The 22,111-nt window shown below is 39.9% G+C and overlaps 2 protein-coding genes across 10 annotated transcripts in view; both read left to right on the top strand.

Annotated features, from left to right (window-relative positions):
• Window positions 1-13,840, top strand: part of STK38L (serine/threonine kinase 38 like) — an 86,483-nt gene extending 72,643 nt beyond the window's left edge. For both annotated transcript variants that reach the window (XM_040488594.1, XM_040488593.1), the window contains exons 7-14: window positions 972-1,126; window positions 1,490-1,592; window positions 1,772-1,833; window positions 4,167-4,284; window positions 4,710-4,833; window positions 6,014-6,109; window positions 9,881-9,972; window positions 10,077-13,840. In XM_040488594.1, the coding sequence (XP_040344528.1) occupies window positions 972-1,126; window positions 1,490-1,592; window positions 1,772-1,833; window positions 4,167-4,284; window positions 4,710-4,833; window positions 6,014-6,109; window positions 9,881-9,972; window positions 10,077-10,204 (878 nt within the window). In that variant the 3' untranslated portion in view covers window positions 10,205-13,840. The remainder of the gene's footprint in view (window positions 1-971; window positions 1,127-1,489; window positions 1,593-1,771; window positions 1,834-4,166; window positions 4,285-4,709; window positions 4,834-6,013; window positions 6,110-9,880; window positions 9,973-10,076) is intronic.
• Window positions 13,841-19,703: 5,863 nt separating this feature from the next.
• The window catches only part of BMAL2 (basic helix-loop-helix ARNT like 2), a 125,237-nt gene continuing 122,829 nt past the window's right edge, over window positions 19,704-22,111 (top strand). For 3 of the 8 annotated variants that reach the window (XM_040488591.1, XM_040488592.1, XM_040488590.1), the window contains exon 1: window positions 19,709-20,363. Coding sequence is in view for 5 of the 8 variants with exons in the window: in XM_040488587.1 (XP_040344521.1) it covers window positions 20,287-20,363 (77 nt within the window). In the remaining 3 variants the exon portion in view is untranslated. Of the gene's footprint in view, window positions 20,364-22,111 lie in introns of all 8 variants that reach the window. The other 5 variants (XM_040488588.1, XM_040488584.1, XM_040488587.1 and 2 more) reach the window with 4 other exon arrangements.

Below are 22,111 nucleotides of genomic sequence, written 5' to 3'. Positions count from 1 at the left end.
TTCTCCCTGACATGTGCACAACAGATTTGTGAAAGATGTTCGTTGCAGCATTGTTGTGACGGTGAAAAGCTGCACACAAAATAAATGACCATTAGTAGACTGAATAAATAAAATATGGCATGATTAGGTGATGAATTATTTTACAGTTGTTAAAAGTCAGGAGCTCTATTCGTTTCAATAAGAAAATGTCGGAAACAGTGGAGTAATAAAGCCAGCTATGGAATTACATGTACCATTTATGTAATTAAAAAAATATGTAAAAGGCTGTAAATTCATACATCAATATATATATTTCATATATATATATTTCATATATATATATATGTGAAAACATATTTTAAAAATAAGCTAGAAGGTTACCCACCAAACCAAATCCATGATCATGGTTACTCAACAAAAAGGGAAAGGGGAATAAAACAGGATATGGAGGATGAAGAACACTTCCACATGTTTGTTGTTGTTTTTTAAAAGACTTGAACTATCATGAAAAATATTAACAGTTGTCATTTCTGAATTGTAAATTCACTATTGTTTGTTCTTTGTCCCCTTTTAAAGAAAAAATTCCTGGAAAATAAAAGAGTGTCTTTTAGTGGGATGATGTTCTATTTTTGCTGGACTGAAGAGCGCTGAATATATTTGGAACTTCAATTTGAAAGAATACATCCCATTTCTGGCGTGCTTACTCTGATTCATTTTCATAGTTCAGCATATTATCCTATTCTGGATGTTGAGTGGAGGATATCACTTCATGATCATCTCTGCTCTGATTTGACTTCACATACTTTCTACCTTAAAATCATTAGATGTCGTTTAACTTTTGCTAATGCAATGTAACTTTTTTTACTTGGCCCTAGAAACGGTTGGAGATATACTGGGTGGGTCATAAAATGTGAAAATCAGGCATAGGTTGTAGAGATGTGGAGAAAGCTTGAGGTGTTTCTAATACCTGATACTTATTTTTCTTTATTTAGGTGACATGATGACATTGCTAATGAAAAAAGATACCTTGACAGAAGAGGAAACACAGTTCTACATTTCAGAGACTGTTCTGGCAATAGATGCAATCCACCAGTTGGGTTTCATCCATCGGGATATTAAACCAGACAACCTTTTATTGGATGCCAAGGCATGTGAATAAACTGGTGAAATATTGGGTTGCTGATTATTTTGTGGAGTAATAGAGCTGATTTTGTGATTGGAAATGGGCAACTACAATTTATGTCATCACTCAACTGTGTGATGTCATAGAATGATGTAATAGGACAGGACTCTGGAGTGAAATGACATCAAGGGAGTATGGCTATCTTTATCTTCTAACATTTTCTACTTTTAAAAATCATCATCGTCAAATGTTTTTAATTTTACATATCACCTATATGAATTTTAAGCTAAGAATGTTTATAATGATTGCATTTAAAAGAAAAATTTATAATAAGGCTTTGTTTCAAAGTTAATACAATCTTGATTTTACTAGTTATTTTTTTTTTAGGGTCATGTAAAATTATCTGATTTTGGTTTATGCACGGGATTAAAGAAAGCTCATAGGACTGAATTCTACAGAAACCTTACACACAACCCGCCAAGTGACTTCTGTAAGTTTGATTTTTTTTTTTTTTTCAGGTTAACATAGTGTAGCTGGTTGTTAAGAACTAAAACTTCTCTCTCTCCCCTCACTCCTTATACCAATGTATTTTACTTGTATATGTTTGAATTTTTTTTTTTTTGGTAGAGTTTTTCCCTCGTGATTACAATTCTCTCTTGTTGACATTAGCATTTCAGAACATGAACTCAAAGAGGAAAGCAGAAACATGGAAGAAGAACAGGAGACAACTGGTAAGTCAGACATGTCTTTAAGAAAGGTTATCCTAGTCCTCAAATTTCACTGGGGTTTCGCTGGATCATTTTATATCTTCACAATGATTAGTACTTACTTTGTAGCAATGATAGAACTTCTTCTGGAATCACGTAGTTCTCTTAGTTTCTCTGTAGCATTGCCTTGCCCGTAAAGTGACTGCTAATTTTAACTCTGTGATTTAACTTTATTTTATGGCTCATATCTCTTGTTAAGTCATCTGTTTACTAGTAATTAGCACTTTATATAAAACTCACTGATATGAGTATGATTGTAGTGAATGCCTTGTGTTTTCCATTTTTCATACTTGTTCTGAAATAACATATCAATTAGCATAAGTAAGGTGATTGTGTGTCTCTAAGAGCTTCTTTATAGATAAAGTAAATAGGAAGTTTGGCATGTTAACAGTATTGCAGTAAAGCAGATAAAATAAAATTAGAGAGCAGACTTTACTACAGATAAACTCCATTACTTTTTTTAATGGAAGTGGGATAAAACTGTGTTTACCCAAACTATTTCTCCTTTATTACTTAGCAAATATAAGAATTGTTTGTGCCCTTTGCTCTTTCCCTTTATGCTATTAACTAGGTCCATAAACATTCTCAGGGTTAGGAATGTGCCTTTTGACTTTGTTTTCCTGATTTCTTATACAATGCCTGCCCATATAGACACTCTGTAAATATTTGTTAAATTCAACCAAATGATGACAGGGAAACTAATTCAGTATTTTCTCTGAGTATTGGGTAAGGCAAATAGACTGAAAGGTCTGATACCCTCTCAAACCAATAAGATGACCTGTGTATGATTGAGCTCATTCTTTCATTGGCCCACGTAGTTAATTGCAAGTTTTCTGTGTTTGTAAAAGCATTTCAGTGTTTTTAAAAGCTTTAAAAAAAATTTTTTTTTAATATTTGGAGCCGTGAATTAATCACAAAAACTTCCTTCTACTTTTAAATGTGCCGCTTTCAGATCAGATTTTACAACTGAGAGAAGAATTGCAGTATTTCCTACTTTTAAGGGGAAAAATGAATAGTGCTTAAAAATATGGTGGGAATTCTACTTACAGAACATTCACAGGTGATTACTCCTGTACATGTTTTATAATTCTCGTGGCCATCATCATGACTTCTATCAATGTTTATTTACCAAGGGAGAAGCAGAGGGACTCTTAGTATTTGGGGCAGGAAATTCTTTAAATCCTGTATCCTACCCTCCCATCCCCTCCCCAACGCCTCTCCGCTGCCCCCTTCCAACTAAATGCCAGTCAGCACCCCCATCAGGTCATTGGAATGACGAAATCTGCTGTCACACGTTTTCAAATAGTCCCTAGCATACTGCCCTTAGTTGAGAACTACTGCCTTAAAGAAATTGTCTTTGTAACATTTTATATGAATTAAGAATGAAATGCCCTGGAATTAGGTTTATAATGAAAAGACTGGATGTTTTATATATGTAGCTGGTTGCACTTTACAAAGCACACTCCTTTTCTTGTTTCGTCCTCCTATCAATGGAGTTAGGACAGGTATTATAACTCCCATTTTCTGTAAGCAGAAGCTGAGGCTCAGACAGGTTGAATAACTTGCTTGAGAACACATCAGCAGTGAGTGGGGAACCCAGGCCCACTGGGCTCAACCTCCTTATTCTTTTTGAAATGGATTTTAACCTTAAAAATAAAACAGTTACTTTACCAGCAAAAATGAATTATTTGAGAATAACAGAGAATTGCAATTTGAGACATACAAGCTATGGCAAAACCATTGGCCAGTCCAGCAAAGAAAAGGAATGGTATTTTAAGAGAAGGACGAGGATTTGGAAGGGGTCGTTTTGAGCAAAAGTCCATTGGAAAAGAGCAAGAGTTCAAGGTGGTGAAGGTTTCTCCTTGGCGGAGTTGCAGGGCAAGTTTTCTCATAGGAGGTGTAGTATGCGCTCTTCACTGTTAGGGCTGTGATTGAGGATTCTTTCCCTGTTGATGATTCTTCTGATGGGATCTGTAATTGACAGCGGGTAGTATAGCTCCCCCTTCTAGTATCCCAAGTCCGCTTTAGTGAGCTCTCCCTTTACTCATTTCCACAGGATTTATGGCTAAATATATAAATAACTTAATTGAGCTTCTTGGGAGGGCAGAAATCATATTTTAAATAACATATTATCTGGCTTGGTTCCTATTCCTAAGCTTTCTACATGATAAACATGCAAAACAAGTATTAAATGAAAAATTAACTTCTGTATATATTGCTTTTTCCAGTAGTGAGCCATTCTCAGATCTTTCAAAAAATATTTAAGTATGCTGGTTTGATAAGCTCTTCCTTTGCAGGCATATTCCACAGTTGGGACACCAGATTACATTGCTCCAGAAGTATTTATGCAGACTGGTTACAACAAATTGTGTGACTGGTGGTCTTTGGGAGTGATTATGTATGAAATGCTAATAGGTATGTTTTATCATCTGCTTATGTACATACTGTATAAATTTCTGTGAGTGCCCCTGATTAAACATACTGCTGATAGCATGGGCTAAAATATCTGAACTCTTTTAAACCAATTTTTGACATCCCCCAATGTTAAATACACGATAAATACCAGTGAGCTCTGTAGGGATTCAGGAAGAGGGTATGTAACCAGAATTCCCCTGTATCAAAATTATATCTGCATGGCCTTTCAGGTAAAGGGGGCAGTGCTTTAAATCCTTTATTTTATTGCCTTTATTAGCAATTTGATTACAAATTGATGAATGGGGACATTTTTTACTATTGAATAGAGCACTTAGCACTGTTGTGTTTCTTGTGGCACATATGTAGTAGGTATAGAATATTTGATAATGAAAGCTGATAAAACTTTTGTTTTCTCTGATATGTAGGCTATCCACCTTTCTGCTCTGAAACTCCTCAAGAAACATATAGAAAAGTGATGAACTGGAAAGAAACTTTGGTATTTCCTCCAGAGGTTCCTATATCTGAGAAAGCCAAGGACTTAATTCTTAGGTTAGTGGTTAATTCCCTAGAGGAGTTTGTCATATTTTAAATCATCACAGGTACCTAAAAGATTAAATCCCATTTTACTTTTGTGGAAAGAAAAGGATCACTGTTGATCTATACAGTCAAAAAGATCAATAAAGAAACGGTGTTTTTTTAAAAACTGCAAACAATTAAAAGGAAGCATGCAGCAAAAACAGAGTTAAGAAGATGGAAGGGGGTGGGGCACCTGGGTGGCTCAGTAGGTTAACTTGGTTTTGGCTCTGGTCATGGTTGAGCCCTGAGTTGAGATCTACGCTGAGAGCATGGATCCTGCTGGGGATTCTCTCTCCCTCTCTCCCTCTGCCCCTCCCAGTACGTGCTCATTCCCTCTCTCAAAATAAATAAATAAACTTAAAAAAAAAAAAAAAAAAGGAGGGAAGAAGGCTTGTATTGTTTCAAAGGTCACTCCTGTTGGAATGCAAGGACGCTCTCATTAAAGAGAAAAGGGGAAGAAAATTGCTACTTTATATCATGAGTCTATGTAGGAAATTGTTTCTAAGCAAAGGATTTCATTCTGTTTCTCAACTAAGATAAAGTATTTGGTACTGTTGTGAATGGCTGCAAGGAATATAAATTGGGACAACCTATGACAACAGCTAATTGACAGCATATTATAAAAAAAAATCTTTAAACTGTATATGAGCTTTGACCCAGTAATTCTAAGAATGTTGCTTGTGCAGATGATGTGTGTAAAGATTTAGGTAGAATATGTTTATCATGATAGGTTTTTAGTAATGAAAACTTGAAAACCATCAAAGTATTCAATAATAGTGGACCGACTACATAGAGTGTAATATTTCTATATGCAAATTTTAGAAAACGAAGTTAAAAAAGAATATTTAATAGTTTTGGGAAGTTTTCTCAGTATATTAAATGAAAATATATAGCCCTAAAACAGCGACTACTATACTAACATATTGTAAAAATCGTAATAAAAGACTAAAAGGAAATGGTTTCACACTGTTTACAGTAAGTAAGTTATCTCTGTTCGGTGCAATTACAGAGGATTTCTATTTTCTCCCACATTTCCCACAATAAACAGCTAACTTTGGTAAACCGAGAAGAAAAATAAGTGTTTGAAAAAAATGCAAATAGAGTACTTTAGATGTAATTTGCATATCATCATTTCTCTGTTTCCATTTTCTAGATTTTGTATTGATTCTGAAAACAGAATTGGAAATAGTGGAGTTGAAGAAATAAAAGGTCATCCTTTTTTTGAAGGTGTAGACTGGGGGCACATCAGGTATGTTCATAGGCTGTGAGTGGGAGAGGTCTAAGTAAAAACGGGTTTTTGGGTTTTTTTTTTGTTTGTTTTTTGTTTTTTTTGTTTTTGTTTTTTTTTTTACTGGATTTAGCAATCAATTTGTCTTTGGTTCTACTAGATTAAATACAAGAGGTAACACAGTTATAATGTTGTTAAATCAGTGTTTTCTGGATTATATGGGGTGAGACTATACTGATGATAGCTAAATGACTCATTTTAGCTAATGTCCACTTTAAGGGGAAAACCACATATTGTGCATCTGTTTCAACTTTTATATTCAGAGTTACGTGATACAGGCTGATGTTAGCACAACAGAGACGTATTTATATTTCACACTATAACCCCTCATTTTTGTCCTATTACATCACACTGTATACTGTACCTCTCTCTAATATACCATTTTCTTTATGAAGTTATAAGAAGATACAGTGCCTTTTTTAAACATTGTGGGCAAAAGTGAAATGAAACAAGTAACTTGTAAGAATTTGCTTGTAGTAGGGGCATCTGGATGGCTCAGTCGGTTAAGTGTCCGACTTCGGCTCAGGTCATGATCTCACCACTGGTGGGTTCGAGACCCGTGTCGGGCTCTGTGCTGACAGCTCAGAGCCTGGAGCCTGTTTCGGATTCTGTGTCTCCCTCTCTTTGCCCCTCCCCAACTTGTGCTCACTCTCTCTCTCTCTCTCTCAAAAATAAACAAACGTTAAAAAAAAAAAAAAAAAGAATTTGCTTGAAGTTGTTCATTGTGAGCATTTGTCTTTATTCAATTAATGGCCAAACCACCTTCAGTAGTTCTGGACTGTTCTCCACACAGTGACAGTTTAAGAACATAAATCTGATCGTGCTGTTCTCTTCCTTCCCTTTGCACTTAGAATAAAATTCAGGATCCTTAACTGCTTTCAGGACCGCGGGGGTGGCTCTTTCCTCATCTGTAGCAGTGGCATCTAGTGTGGTGTTTCCCACTCCTCCCACCTCAGGGCTTTATCAATTGCACTTCATTCTACTGAAATGCTCTTCCCTCTGCCCTGTTCCTGTCCCTGCTCCTGCCCTGCCTGGCCAGCTCCTTTTCCTCTCTCAAGACAGCTTCTGTGTCACTTCAGGCAGATCTTCGCTGGAACTCCTACAATGTGCTAGGCATAATAACTGTAATAATAGCTAGTGTTTTTTGATCACTTATTGTATGTCCAGCACTATTCTAAGTACTTTTGTGCTTTTTTAATCTTTTTTTTTTTAATATAATTTATTGTCAAATTGGATAACATACAGTGTGTAAAGTGTGTTCTTGGTTTTGGGGTAGATTCCCATGATTCATCACTTACATACAACACCCGGTGCTCATCCCAACAAGTGCCCTCCTCAATGCCCATCACCCATTTTCCCTGCCTCCCCCGCCCCCCATAACCCTCGGTTTGTTCTCTGTATTTAAGAGTCTCTTGGGGCGCCTGGGTGGCGCAGTCGGTTAAGCGTCCGACTTCAGCCAGGTCACGATCTCGCGGTCCGTTGAGTTCGAGCCCCGCGTCAGGCTCTGGGCTGATGGCTCAGAGCCTGGAGCCTGTTTCCGATTCTGTGTCTCCCTCTCTCTCTGCCCTCCCCCGTTCATGCTCTGTCTCTCTCTGTCCCAAAAATAAATAAATGTTGAAAAAAAAAATTAAAAAAAAAAAAAAAGAGTCTCTTATGGTTTGCCTCCCTCCCTCTCTGTTTGTAACTATTTTGTCTCCCTTCCCTTCCCCCATGGTCTTCTGTTAAGTTTCTCAAGTTCCACATATGAGTGAAAACATATGATATCTGTCTTTCTCTAACTGACTTATTTTACTTAGCATAATACCCTCCGGTTCCATCCTCATTGCTACAAATGGCAGGATTTCATTCTTTCTCATTGGCAAGTAGTATTCCATTGTATATATAAACCACATCTCCTTTATTCATTCATCAGTTGATGGACATTTAGGTTCTTTCCATACTTTGGCTATTGTTGAAAGCGCTGCTATAAACATTGGGGTACAAGTGCCCTTATGCATCAGCACTCCTGTATCCTTTAGGTAAATTCCTAGTAGTGCTGTTGCTTGGTCGTAGGGTAGTTCTATTTTTAATTTTTTGAGGAACCTCCACTCTGTTTTCCGGAGCAGCAGCACCAGTTTGCATTCCCACCAACAGTGCAGGAGGGTTCCTGTTTCTCCACATCCTAGCCAGCATCTGTTGTTTTCTGAGTTGTTAATTTTTGTGCACTTTTAATCTTATCCTCATAGTAAATCCATAAAATAGGTACTATTATTATCGTGTCTATCTTACAAAAGAGGAAACTAAGGCATGGAGAGGTAATTTGCCTTCAGTGCCACAGGTAATAAATAATCTAGCAAGAATTTCCTAACCAGAGTTGGACCAAGGTAGTTTGATTTAGGAGTCCTGGTTCTTCTTCTTCACTGCTGTGCCGCATTATTCTGTACCTACCTCATCTCACTGAACAGAAGTAGGATTCCCCCCTTTTTACAGTTGGAAGGACACTTAGAGACCACTAGTCCAATCTCTTACCTTGACAGTAAGGAAATAGTTGTAGAGCAGGGACTTGTCTATCTAAGGTCATGCAGCTGGTTAATGACAAGAGATTAGGACACCAAAGTCTATGGTTCTTTTCACTAAACTAATATATATTTATTAATTTGCCACATTAACTATAAATAACTTGGAATGATTCTGGGAAAAAAATACATTTTTACATAACAGGCCTTGTTAACTTAGCACCTAATACATCCAGTCAAGTGTTTGTTGAAAAAAATAGAAGCAATAGAAATGGATAGCTTCATTTAACTATTTCTGGGGGCGCCTGGGTGGCTCAGTCGGTTGAGCGTCCGACTTCAGCCCAGGTCATGATCTCGCGGTCCGTGAGTTCGAGCCCCGCGTCGGGCTCTGTGCTGACAGCTCGGAGCCCGGAGCCTGTTTTCAGATTCTCCCTCTCTCTCTGACCCTCCCCTGTTCATGCTCTGTCTCTCTCTGTCTCAAAAATAAATAAACATTAAAAAAAATTTTTTTTAATTAAAAAAATAACTATTTCTGTACTTAAACATTTTTATCATGATAAGGCATTTACATGACTAATTTTTTTTAACCTGATGTCCTTGATTCCCTTAAAATTTATATGGTTTTGGATTTAGATTTCATCACACATGTCTAGTCCTTTGACCTTATGAGCCTCTTAATTTCCCAAAGTGCTTTTTTTCCCCCAAATATCTTTTTTTTTTTTAAATAATCTTTACACCCAGTGTGGGGCTCGAACTCATGACCCCAACATCAAGAGTCACATGCTCCACTGACTGAGCCAGCCAGGTGCCCCCCTCTACACATGACTTGTAATGTATGGATCCTCTATAGAAGAATTCTATTTCTGAATTACTTAGATAGAATCCAGTACCCACAATGTCCAGCATACTTTATACAATTATAAAATCATTTGGACAAAATCTCTTCTGTTCCAACTTTCCCTTTCTTTACGTCTTATTTTTCCACTTAAATAAAAAAAAAAAAAAACAGCATGAGAAAGTCTGGGTACAAAGAAATGAAACTCCAAGTAAATGGTAATGTTTTAATAAAATACCATACTCAACTATGAAATCCACTTAACAGTGTTCAAGGCCACGGTAAATTTCCTTGGCTCTTCTGACAGCTACAGAATAGCATGCAGAATTTGCAAGTAGAGTTATTTTTTGGAAAATCAAGAGTTCAGGAAAATTTACCATGCTACTTGATACTTTTTTATAGGGAAAGGCCAGCAGCAATCCCTATAGAAATCAAAAGCATTGATGATACTTCAAATTTTGATGACTTTCCTGAATCTGATATTTTACAGCCAGGTAAGATACTGTAACACAACTAACACTGATAACAGTTGATGAAGATGCTGCCATTTTCACTAATGAAATTCCTTTGCTCTTGGTTAATTTTCCTATCTTTCTAGTGCCAAACACCACAGAACCGGACTACAAATCCAAAGACTGGGTTTTTCTCAATTATACCTATAAAAGGTTTGAAGGGTTGACTCAGCGTGGCTCTATCCCCACCTACATGAAAGCGGGGAAATTATGAACGCAGATCACATTCGCCCACAACCAAGAGAACTCAGGTAGCTGCATCACCAGGCTTGCTTGGCGTAGATAACAAGACACTGAAATACTCCCGGACAGTGGTGCTTCTGAGCACAAGAGGAAATTCTACAGGATTAGGATTTCTGAGACTACTACAGGAATTGGTTGGCAGTGCCAGCTGGCTTTTTTTTTTTTTTTTAATATTTTATTATTTTTGTTAACTTTATTATATGAAGGTACTGGAATAAAAGAAACGTACATCCCTCTGTAACTGCACTGCCTACATGCGTATTAAGGTCCATTCTGCCTGTGTGTGCTGTGGCTTTTGTACTGTAACACCTCTAATCGATTCAGGAGAAACATATCATTCAAAGCAGCGTAGGCTAACCTGTAGGTAGCACCGCAGTATCGCTGTTCTACTGCAAATCTTATGGGTCTAGATAATCACACAAAAAAAGCCATCTTCCATAGTTGGTGTTCGAATACTTGCCCTATTGGTTTGGACATATGTAGAATGAATATATCTGAAGACAATTTCTGTAATGGTCTTAAGAAATTTTAGAAAGGAAATACACTGGTTCTTTAAAAAATAGACTTTATCATCATGTTATTTCACAAACTCCACAGTTGGGAGTGACAGGTTTATAAGAAGGAGGAAGTTTAACACCTTCACTCAAGCACTCCACTAATATATTTACTTTGCATTCAGAAATACTGATGACCTTTGTATACGTAGTCTGTATATTCATAGGGAGATGTACTGTATTATATGAAATGTAAAGTTGCTTTTCTTGTGACAAAAGGACTTCTTTTTTAACAAGAGGACATGGCATTATTTTGATTTGATTATGGTGAGTTGAATTTAAGAAACGACCGTGAAGGCTGCTTGTAGAACTGGTGTATTTTTATTAAACTATTTTTTTAAATGTCAATCTTCTGATCATGTAAATGGACTTACGAAGAACAAAGACCTATTTACTTTGGTTTTCTAGAAAGTTGTTACATATCATGGCCGGTTAACTTTTATTTCTTTTGGTGAAAAATTTTTCCTTTGATAGTACTTGTATTATTGTGCCATTATTTTCTTACACACCAAATGTACCAAAGATCCTGAACAGAGTGGATGTTCACCACCGAGTAGACTTTCCTTTCCTATGGGAATGCCATATTCGGACACGACAGATCTTTGATAGAGGTCAAGCTTATTCAAGGGCAATATTGTTCATGTTCAGCTACATCACTGTGGTTAACGTAAGTGAAATTAAGGAAGTAAACACAGGTGGGGCGAAGGGCGGGTTATGAGGAGAGGATGGGGGGATGCCTTCAGCATCAAATTCTTCAGCTATTTCCCTAAGAATGAAATAATCTTTTCTAGCTCAATGCTTTAATTCTAAAATGACTCTCTGAGGTTTTGGTTTCAAAAGTACTAGTTGAGGAACAACATTTTATCAAAGAATGGCCTAACATTTGTCTTAACTGTTAATTGATAAGTTGTTTTTTTTTTAAAGATATAGCAGTTACAACCATTACAAATTACCTGTGATCAAAATCTAAAATGATGACTTATTTGTAGGTGTGTTCTTCTTGATGGGGAAGCACTGTATAGCATCATTACGTACATCTACAGAAGCTTTTATAAACGTTGCTGCGAGGTAGCTCCACAGTGTTTCAGCAGGGCCATCCTGAGGTTTGGGTTTTGGTTTTTTTTTTCCTCCACCTAGTCTCTCTCTTTCCTTCTTCCTTCTTTCCTTCCTCCCTCCCTCCCTCCCTCCCTCCCTCCCTTCCTTCCTTCCTTCCTTCCTTCCTTCCTTCCTTCCTTCCTTCCTTCCTTCCTAGTATTTGTTTGGTACTTACTATGTGTTCATCTAATAGTTCATCTCCATTTTTCTTGTTTGGATCATGTGGCTGAGTAGGAGAAAACTATTACAATTCTGGGGTTATCTCAATTTGACCAACTCTGGTCAAATTATATTATAACCACATCTGATTTTTAAAACTCTGTAACTTCTCACTTTTATAAGATTTTCTCACCCCACCTCATCCCCCCCCCTTTTTTGTTTTTTACAGACTGTTTTGCTAGTGTGATAGTGAATGAGTAAGATAGGAGGAAATTACATCACTCTCTAGTTGTAATATAGTAACTACTTCAGTATAGAAAAGTGTCATTAATTCAAGTTGACAGAGAGAGAGAGAGAGCTGAAGTTTACTATTTAATCGAGTAAGAGTAGAGCATTTTGGTTTCTATCTCCCTCATTTTTCTTAGCAGTAAGAACTTGGAAATAGTTATGATTTCTTGGCAGTGGAAGGGCAGTTCTGGAAAGTTTACTTTGTTTAGAGTCTCATTATTCCCCGGAGTTGACAGAGTGATTCACAATCTTTGGGGTTTCCTCCTTGTCAAAAGCATTTCTTAAGTGCCTATCTAAAAGCAATTAAAGACTGTGTCTGCCCTTTGGAAGCTAAGAGTTTGATTCATGATGCAAATTAGCTAATTTGCAAAGTACCCCTCAGATTGAAGTTTCTCTATTATACACTTAACCATATTTCAGGTGAACCATTTAATTTAAATGACAAACCCAATCTAATCAACTGGGCATAATGACATTTTCTTTAAATTAGACTCTATTTTGAATTAAAGAGTTTTATTATAAACTGTGTTTTTGGTTTTTCTAAGTATATAGAAAGCTTGTATAATTCAGATTTATTGATTTCCTGATTTAATGTAGACTTTGACTTTTTTATTAAAAAAAACCTTTGTATTAAAGCAAGTTATGTTATTTTTCTTCTATGCTTTTCTTATGAACATAGCTTTAAGTCTTTAAATTCATTGGAGCATAGTGCTATCTGAAAACAAGGAATTTCTTATCAATCAACCTTTTCTGAATGGCATATATAGCCGATTTAATAAGCTATTAGTTGAATGGAAAATAACATGTGGAATACTCAAAACTTTCTTGGTTGCTAAGGCTTAAGATAGGGTATCATTTATTTCCATAATAGAATACTCTTTCTGTTTTTAAAACATCTATATATCTTCATGTAAATCTGTGAATTTAAATTAAGTTCATTTATTTTTGGTGTTTTATTGTAGACAACCATGAAACAATCAAGCAGTATCTACTGGTTAGAAGAACTGGTGATTTTTCTTTGGATGATCTATAAATTAATGAATTGAGATTTGAATCAGCAGAGAGACCCCCTAGCATCTAAACACATTCTCTCTGAGTTGTTAAGGTCCAGAACATTCAGAACAACTGTTTTTCTATAACCATGACTATTTCCTCTTGTCTTTATTTCACATTTATTTTCTCTTTAGAAGTGCACTTATTTCTGAAAAGTTTTAATGAAACAAACACTTAGAACAAACGTAAACACAAAACACTTGGGACTACTAGATATATTTTAGATTTGTATGAAAAAAATCTGAGGGCATACTGCTACTTTAAGAAGAAATTGAAGTAATAAAAATAGATCTTAGTTATTTTTTAAAAGCAATATAAATTATTCAGCATTTGTCTTGAAAAATAATCATTGGGCTCTCAAGTTCTGTGTTTAGATACTGAGTTTCAAGAAAATGTTTTGGTGGCATCAGGCCTTTTTCATTGAAGGTAAGAAAAGAATAAAAACTATGTTTATAATATATCTATTGATGAGGTGTTTTGGTTTTATTTTGAAGTTTTGAGACAGGTGTTATTCAAAATTCAAGAAACTATTTTGTAAATATGTGTAACTTTTCCACTTAAATATCACATCGAGAACAAAATGAATATTTGAAGTTTCAACTGTGTTGTGTTTGAACAATCAAAGTAGTTGTACAGGTTTGTATACAACTACCCCACCCAGCCAAAATCAGTTTGCAAGCAGACTTGAAATTGAAAATGCCTCAAAATTAAATTTAAAATGTCTCAAAATAGCATGGAAACTAGTGATGTAAGTAGCCCAAGTACCCAGGTACCATGACATCCTGTCCTGTGGGTGGTGATGATACTCCTTCCACTGAGCTCAGAGGGAGCCTGTCAGAATCCTGCTGATCCTAATTGTGCTCCTTCCTGACTTACATCATTCAATAATGCCGTTGTGAAGACAAAACAGTGAAATAACTGAATGTGAAAATTTGGACGTTGGAGCAAACTTGGAGACTAAGTGCATCTTCTTTCAAGAGCATCCTCTGATAAAGGGAACTCACATTTGTATACAAAGTACTGTCACTGACATTATTTTGGTTTTTACGACCACCCTGAAATACACATCATTATGATTTTATAGATGACGAACATGAGGCTGAGCATGACTTAACCCAAACCCAGGTAATCAATTGCTCGTGAACCCAAGTCCAGAGCTCCTTCACTCCCCCAAATCATACAGCATGCCTCATTGACAAATTACCTCATGTGCTTCTAGACCTCAGAAAAATACATGGGAGGCTAGTGACAGACTTGTCACTTTGGGTACTTTAGACTGCAAGTGCAAGAAGATGCAAGTCAAGACAGCTTCAAAAATTAGGAAAATTATTATCTCATGTAACATGAAGACACAAGATAGGGAGCTTCCAGGGTAGTCAATCTGGCATCTGAAAATATCAAGAGCACAGGTTCTTTCCATTTTTCTACTTTGTTAGTAGTGTTAGCTTTGTGCTTGGTCTTGTTTTTCAGAAAGGCAAAATGGCTATACAAGGACCCTAAGCATCAAATCATTCTACAACACGTAAATCCCTAGAAACTACTTAGGGCACCTGGGTGGCTCAGTTGGTTGAGCACCTGACTCTTGACTTCAGCTCACATCATGATCTCCTGGTTCGTGGGATTGAGCCCCACGTCGGGCTTCACGCTGGCAGTGCAGAACCTGCTTGGAATTCTCTCTCTGCCTCTCCCCAGCTCGTGCATGCACACTCTCTCAAGATAAATAAACTTAAAAAAAACTACTTCTTGCACCCTCTTTTTAAAATCAAGGACAATCTTTTCTAGAAGCATTCTAAGCAATGTAACCCCCACATTTTATCGGTCATGATTATGTCATCCATCCGTTCCTGGTGACTGACTTAAAACTGATCAGGATTCACATCCCTGGTACTAAGGGTGAGGCTTACCTAAAGCCCATGGCCACCTGATACCAGAACCAACTGGACTTCTTTTACCAAGCTCCAAGATAATCAAAAGGGTACCATACATGTTTATAGCAATGGTTCTCACCTTAAGCCACTGTACCTGGATGTTCTTGCTGGTTCTCCCATTGCTACATATGAACTGAAAGCTGATCCATTAACATGTTTCCTGGCCCATCAGAAACAGCAGTGCTAAGTACCACTGTGTAGATCACAACTCAGCTACTATAATGTCAGGTTTCCTGTCCATTGGAGAACCAGGCATAGGGGCGGGTCTCTGGACCTCATACAAACAGAATAGATGTATGCATGGCCCAGTGACCAGGGGTTGGTCTGTTTAGTGCTTTTGCTGTCCCTCCCAGCTCCTAATCATCTCTTCATTGGTCCATCTCCCCCTCCGCTGTTAGTAATAGAGATGCTCATCAATGTACTTCCCCAAGATCCATCCAGGAGTGGGGTGGCCTAATTAATTTTGGCTCAACTGCCTTGTCTAACCTGGGTAGAGGGGCTTTGACTAATAGAAATCAAAACATTCCTCAGGTGAGCTTGTGCTAACTACCACAATGTTTCTCTCAATTACCTTACTGTTCATATTAAAATGTTCCTTATGAACCCCTTGAACATAGGATGACTCCTCCTCCAAACAGAGGAACCCATAGCAGGAAAGGAAAACTGTTCTTTTCCTTTCTTGTCCTCTTGGGTAAGATAATCATGAATAGAACTTGAAGATCACTCCTATCCAATTCCATACAATATGAGAAGGACTGAGGAGGACCAGGGATACCATACTTGTCTTCAGAGTGTTCAAAACCTGCAAATGTGAAACTTAGTTCAGCTTTTGACACTTATCACACACATACAAACATAATCTCTAAGGGAAAAATAACATTAAGCAGTAACTCCATGTATAAAGAGCTGTCCACACAACCATGCTGGTCCCTTTTTGTATTTTTCTTAGAATTTTAGTTTATTGCTACTTCTGGTCTCTGGCTAGTAGGAATACATATACAACTTACCCCCACCACAACCTAGGCTTAAGAAAATGGATTTTTGACAAGTTGAAGCCATATTTCCTGAAGTAGAGTAGTCAAAACATCTCAACTAGGGAGCTTATCCAAAACAAGGATTTAGAACTACTGGGGCGCCTGGGTGGCGCAGTCGGTTAAGCGTCCAACTCCAGCCAGGTCACGATCTCGCGGTCCGCGAGTTCGAGCCCCGCATCAGGCTCTGGGCTGATGGCTCAGAGCCTGGAGCCTGTTTCCGATTCTGTGTCTCCCTCTCTCTCTGCTCCTCCCCCGTTCATGCTCTGTCTCTCTCTGTCCCAAAAATAAATAAACGTTGAAAAAAAAATTAAAAATAAATAAATAAATAAATAAATAAATAAATAAATAAGGATTTAGAACTACTAACTCAGCATCTCTAGGGGCAGGTCTGAAATTCTGCACATTATCATGAACATCCAACTTTGGGAACCACTGAGCTAAGGATGCTGGTTGGGCTTTTCCAAAATGAAATAATACCCACCTGACCAATTGCTGTGAGAACATCTAAATGACATGATGGATGCACAGTGGGTGAAGTACAAGGCGGTGCGTTACAGCAGGACCTGGTCCATGGCAGCGCTCTATAAATTGTGAACAAGTGCATTAAATAACTGCATGTTGTGGGCAGCCCTACTTTCCATCTAAGGCTCATCTCTACATGTTCCCATTTTTAATAACAGAAATCAACTCCAAAAGCATTGAAAAGGAGTGTAGCCTTCACTAAAGTTGCTACTTTCCAGGGCAATAATGTAAGAGGTTTTGCATTACACAGTGAAGTTCCCTTAATACCCTTTTAAAAGATTTTTCTCAAATTTCTCCGTGGCAGCTGCCGCTGCCTCCTTTCCCCTTTCTCATGAGTATACCCTCCTGCACTTACCTTCTTGGCTTCCTTTCCCCTTCATAAGCCAAGCTCAAGCTATCTTCTCCACACCAGATGCCCACAGTGGGCCCATCTACTCCTCTAAACACATTTGGTCTCCCTGTTTCTCCCAGCTGCGCTCCCACTCATCAACCTGCTTAGCAAAAAGAAGAATCTTCCCCAGTATTGACCCTCCATAGAATGCTGGGGGGGGGGGGGGGGGCGGGGGGGGGGGGGTGACAGGGAAGAAAAGGTAGTGGGCTTTTTTGTTTTTTAATTTTGAAAGAGATAGAAAGCAGGGGAGGGGCAGAGAAGGGAGAGAGAGAAAATCTTAAGCAGGCTCCACGCTGTCAGCACAGAGCCCCATGCAGAGCTCAAACTCACGAACCTGGAGATCATGACCTGAGCTAACGCTTAACCAACTGAGCCACCCAGGCACCCTCCAAGAGTAGTATCAAATGATAATGTAATTTTTTTCTCCAGTCACTTAGGAGCTCATTAATGGGTAGTTACTTTAATATTTATGCATCATTGGAAATAGTAGCTTTAGTGTAACTACACTCAAGCAGGTGGATTTTTCTTTCTTTTTTTTTTTTTCTTTCTTCCTTTTCCTTCTTTCTGCTTCCTGAACCAACTAAAATATCTACATGGTCTAAAGGAACCCTCAAACTAAATCACATCGTTACAAAAAATATAAATTACATTGTTACAATCCCATCAGGAGGTTGCCAAGTATAGGAATTTATAGAGGCAGTGGTTACAAATCCCAGTATGGTTCTTGCCTGAGTACTTGGCAGTGAAGCAAAATTAACCAGCCAACTAAGGTCACCATAGGATTAGCAATGATTCCTGAAGAGCAATGCTGTCCCTTGTCTTTGGGTGAGAAAATGTCATTGACCATAAGGAACTATATATATATATATATATATATATATATATATATATATATATATACCACGTGTTCTGCAAGTTATGTTTCAAATCATTTTTCCTACATTTTGCCCAAGGATTAGAAAACCACTGTTTGGAAATGAGAGATTACCTTCCCATTCATTTCTCAAGATACAGGTTTTCTACCTCTGTCTTATCCTATGAGGTGTAATATAACTACTCTTTAAAAAAAAGTCCTAGAACGGAAAGCTCTGGAGCATAAAGAAAAAGTAGCCAGTAGGACTTAAACTTGAACATTAAGGGGAATGCACGTTAAGCTTGAAGAGTGATTTGCTGCCACAGAATCCTGTGGTTCTCCTTGAGCATTACTTCTTGCTATCATATTTAGGTTCTGGCTTCCTTTTCTTTGGCTTTCAGGCTTTGGGTGGAAGTGAATCATCATTTCTAAGAAATGAGGAATGCAGTAATTCACCAGCAAGTGTATTGGGTACCATAGTATGAACTCCTAGGAAGATCTGACTTTTACAGTCTGGCTTCTCCCATCTACTGAGTGATCCTGGCCCAAATGCTCATCTGTGAGCCTGTGCTTGCCTACTGATAAGGCAACATTGACAGCTGTCCAGCCACCTCACAAAGGTTGTTGTGAGGCTCACATGAGATGACAAAGGGAAAAACACTTTGTCCTTAAGACAATATATAGTCTGTTCTGTACATTTTCATCAGGGCCCTAAAATTCTGCTTCACCTTTAAGGTGACATTTAACCCATGCCTGGGTGTTAGAATGCCTCCCCACTTGGTAGACCATCTCCAGACTGTATATGTATCTGGAAAGCCAGGGTTTGAACATATTCACGGACACGTGGGCCAGATTTAAGACTATCTGCCAGGCTCCTCTGTGGAATTTTTCTTTTTGAGCGGCCAGCGGAAGCTGGTGGATTCAGGTAGAGTTCCAAGTCAAAGCTGGGACTGAGATGTTTCAAGAGTGGTTTTGAGGGGCGCCTGGGTGGCGCAGTCGGTTAAGCGTCCGACTCCAGCCAGGTCACGATCTCGCGGTCCGTGAGTTCGAGCCCCGCGTCAGGCTCTGGGCTGATGGCTCAGAGACTGGAGCCTGTTTCCGATTCTGTGTCTCCCTCTCTCTCTGCCCCTCCCCCGTTCATGCTCTGTCTCTCTCTGTCCCAAAAATAAATAAACGTTGAAAAAAAATTAAAAAAAAAAAAAAAGAGTGGTTTTGATTAGGGAAGTGCCTTGGAGTGTGTTACCCAGGGCAGCGGACTTCCCAGCATCGACTTGCACCTCCAGCAGCGTAAAATCCCAGTCCGCCCTTAAGAGGGCAGCAGTTTCCTCTGGTCCTGCCTACTGTCCGGGATCGCTGTTCCAACCCCCTTGCCCTGGTTTGGTACCAAGTAGCCCTCAGGACGCATATGCAGCTAGTTAAGACGCTATAATGAAGACTGCTGGTGGGAAAAGTAGTAGTTTTAGGCTGGTTGACACAAAGCGTTTGTGTTTTCTCTGCTGTTCCTTTCCTCCACCCCCCACCTCTACTAGCCAAACTGTAACCCAGGCACGGGTCTAGGAATCAGCGGGCGCGGAGAGAAGCAGCGTCGTCCGCACAGGATGGAAGGTTGTCAAATGATCCCCAGAGGATCCTGCTTCTGGAGTTACCCAACCGTTGCAGGAGCCAAAACAGCTTCCTCGGCGACCCCTCTCTGTCCTCGCACCCTTGTCTCTGGAAGCCCTTGCGTAGCCCTACTGTGTACCAGGGAAGTTTCTCTTCCAGCTCCTCCACGGGCCCCCAGGACCCCCACCTTGCAGCGATCTCCGTTTATCCTTTATCTTTGCCCCCAAGGGAAACAACTCCGACCCTCCCAACACTCAGACTGTTTTAACCTGTTTTTAAAAGCCGGTTTCCAGAAAGGCTCCAGGTGCAGCCTCGCCGGCCTTTGTGCGCCTGGCCTGCCGCCGCAGGGGTCGGGGGCGGTGCCGCCGTGACTCCGCCCCGCGCCCGGCCCGGTTCTCCGGCTTTGGAGCCCCGCGCAGCCCAGACCCGCGGGCAGGCCAGTCCCAGGCCGCGTGCTCTGCAGTCCGCGGCCGCCGCGCTCCGAGCCCGCGCTGCTGCGCGCCCAGGCTGCAGAGCTCCCCCAGGGCCCTCGTCCCCGTTCCGGGGCCGGCGCAGGGCGGGCCCCGAGCTCTCTATGCCGCCAGCCCCGGGGCTGCGGAGCCGGCCGGGTGGCTCCTGCGATGGCGGCGGAAGGGGAGGCTGCGGCGAGAGGTGAGGCTTCGGGCGGGCGGCCCCAGGTGGGTGAACGGCGCCGGACGCGAGGGAGCATCCCTCGCCGCGCTGGGGGCGAGCGGTGGGCGCCGCGACGCCAGGTGCTGGGCACAGTTTGCGGAGGGCTCTTCTCGCCCCGGCATCACCTCCGATTGGCTCCAGGACCAAGGTCGTCCCTTGGGGACACAGGTGCTGCGCGGCGTCCCGCGCATTCTCCCGGGGAGAGGGAGGTGGGGAGTGCCCGGGGTCGCCGCCGGCCTTGGGGTTACACGCAGCCTCCCATCTTGGCCCCGGCTGGACCTTTTGGCGAAGGTGACCTGGAGAGGGACCCTCTGCCGACCACCGGGATCCCACTTCGTCGTCTGCAGGGACTGCTGCGGGGACTTCTTAGATTTCGTTTTTTGTAGGAAGCAGTTGTCATAAGCCATTGAAGGAACTCGGGTCCTGCGAGCCTGTATCCTCTGTGCTGGAAACACTCAATCTCCCGGAACCCGTTTCAAAAACTGCCCCGCGGTGGGGCGGGCAGGGGAGCGCGTGGAGGCGGGTCCACCGCACCTCTCACTCGAAAATGACAGATTGCCCCGCAATAACCCTCAGTCAACGAGACGTGGCCCTTTTACCGTTGCTGCTTTAGGAAAGCCAACGTTTAAATTCGTTTGTTTTGTTTCATATCTAAGTGGAGTTTTCGTGAATTGAGTTGGAAGCGTTGCTGTTTCTTTTTCCTCCCTCCAGTATGCATACACTGGCAACATTGTGTGGTCTTGTCCATTGCGAGACCACTCGCAATTCTGGGATGGTTATAGAGTATCTGTTTGGTCAAAAGGGAGGCAGGGAAAAAACACAGAAATAACTAAAGGAAAACTGAGTGGCAGAGAGAATTTCAGGGACGCCATTGATTTAATCCGCACTGTCCTTTTGGAATATGGTGATGAGTTGTGATTTTTCTCTGAGATACAGCAATGAGAAGAGGTACTCTTGAAAACTTTATACAGCTAATGGGGATTTGGATCATGGGGAGATTTCCAACATTCTGTCATGTGAATATGTGAAGTCTTTCTGGATGACATAAGGATGTGGGTAAGCGCTGTTTTGCAAAGAGAAGACAGTATATATGGTGTTAAGTTCAGACATGTCACTGGGGTTAAGTTATTTATCCTTAGCTTTAGTTTCTTCATCTGTAAAATGGGGGTAATTATAGTATCTGTTTTATAGGGTTGTTAGGATTAAATGAGATATAAATGCATTTAAGTACATATAAAGTGCTTAACCCAGTACTTGAGAAATAATAAGTGTTCCACAAACCTTAGCTTAATACAATTATTAATTTACAGCTCCCATTTGCTTTGTGAAATTGACGAATCTTGTCTGGTTAATTAAAATGTTATCCCACCAAGTGAAAATTGGCCAAATTGAAGAATATTTGGACTTTACTGAAAAAAGAGAAACCTAAAAATGCACCCACCCATTCAAAGAGTGGCCTTCGTGGCAAAAGCCTTCTGGACTTACAAGATTTCAGGCAAATAGCTTATTGCTCCTTAGCTGAACACCAAACATGCAGCTGGGAATGATTAAAATTAATCCTTCTTAGGTAAGAGTAGCAAAGTTTCACTGGGGGCTGGGAGGGCCAGCATTTATCGAGGGCCTGTTACATACCAAGCATTGTGTAAGAGATGCCTTCCTTAGTTCATAGCAGCCCTGTGACGAAGGTGGCATTATCTCCATTTTGCAGATGACATGAGAAAACAGGC

This window comes from Herpailurus yagouaroundi, unplaced genomic scaffold (genome assembly GCF_014898765.1).
Source record: "Herpailurus yagouaroundi ecotype Mexico unplaced genomic scaffold, PumYag 166, whole genome shotgun sequence".
NCBI classification, from domain to species: Eukaryota; Metazoa; Chordata; class Mammalia; order Carnivora; family Felidae; genus Herpailurus; species Herpailurus yagouaroundi.
Note: the sequence above shows the minus strand (reverse complement) of the source record. Positions and strands in the feature narration are given on the sequence as shown.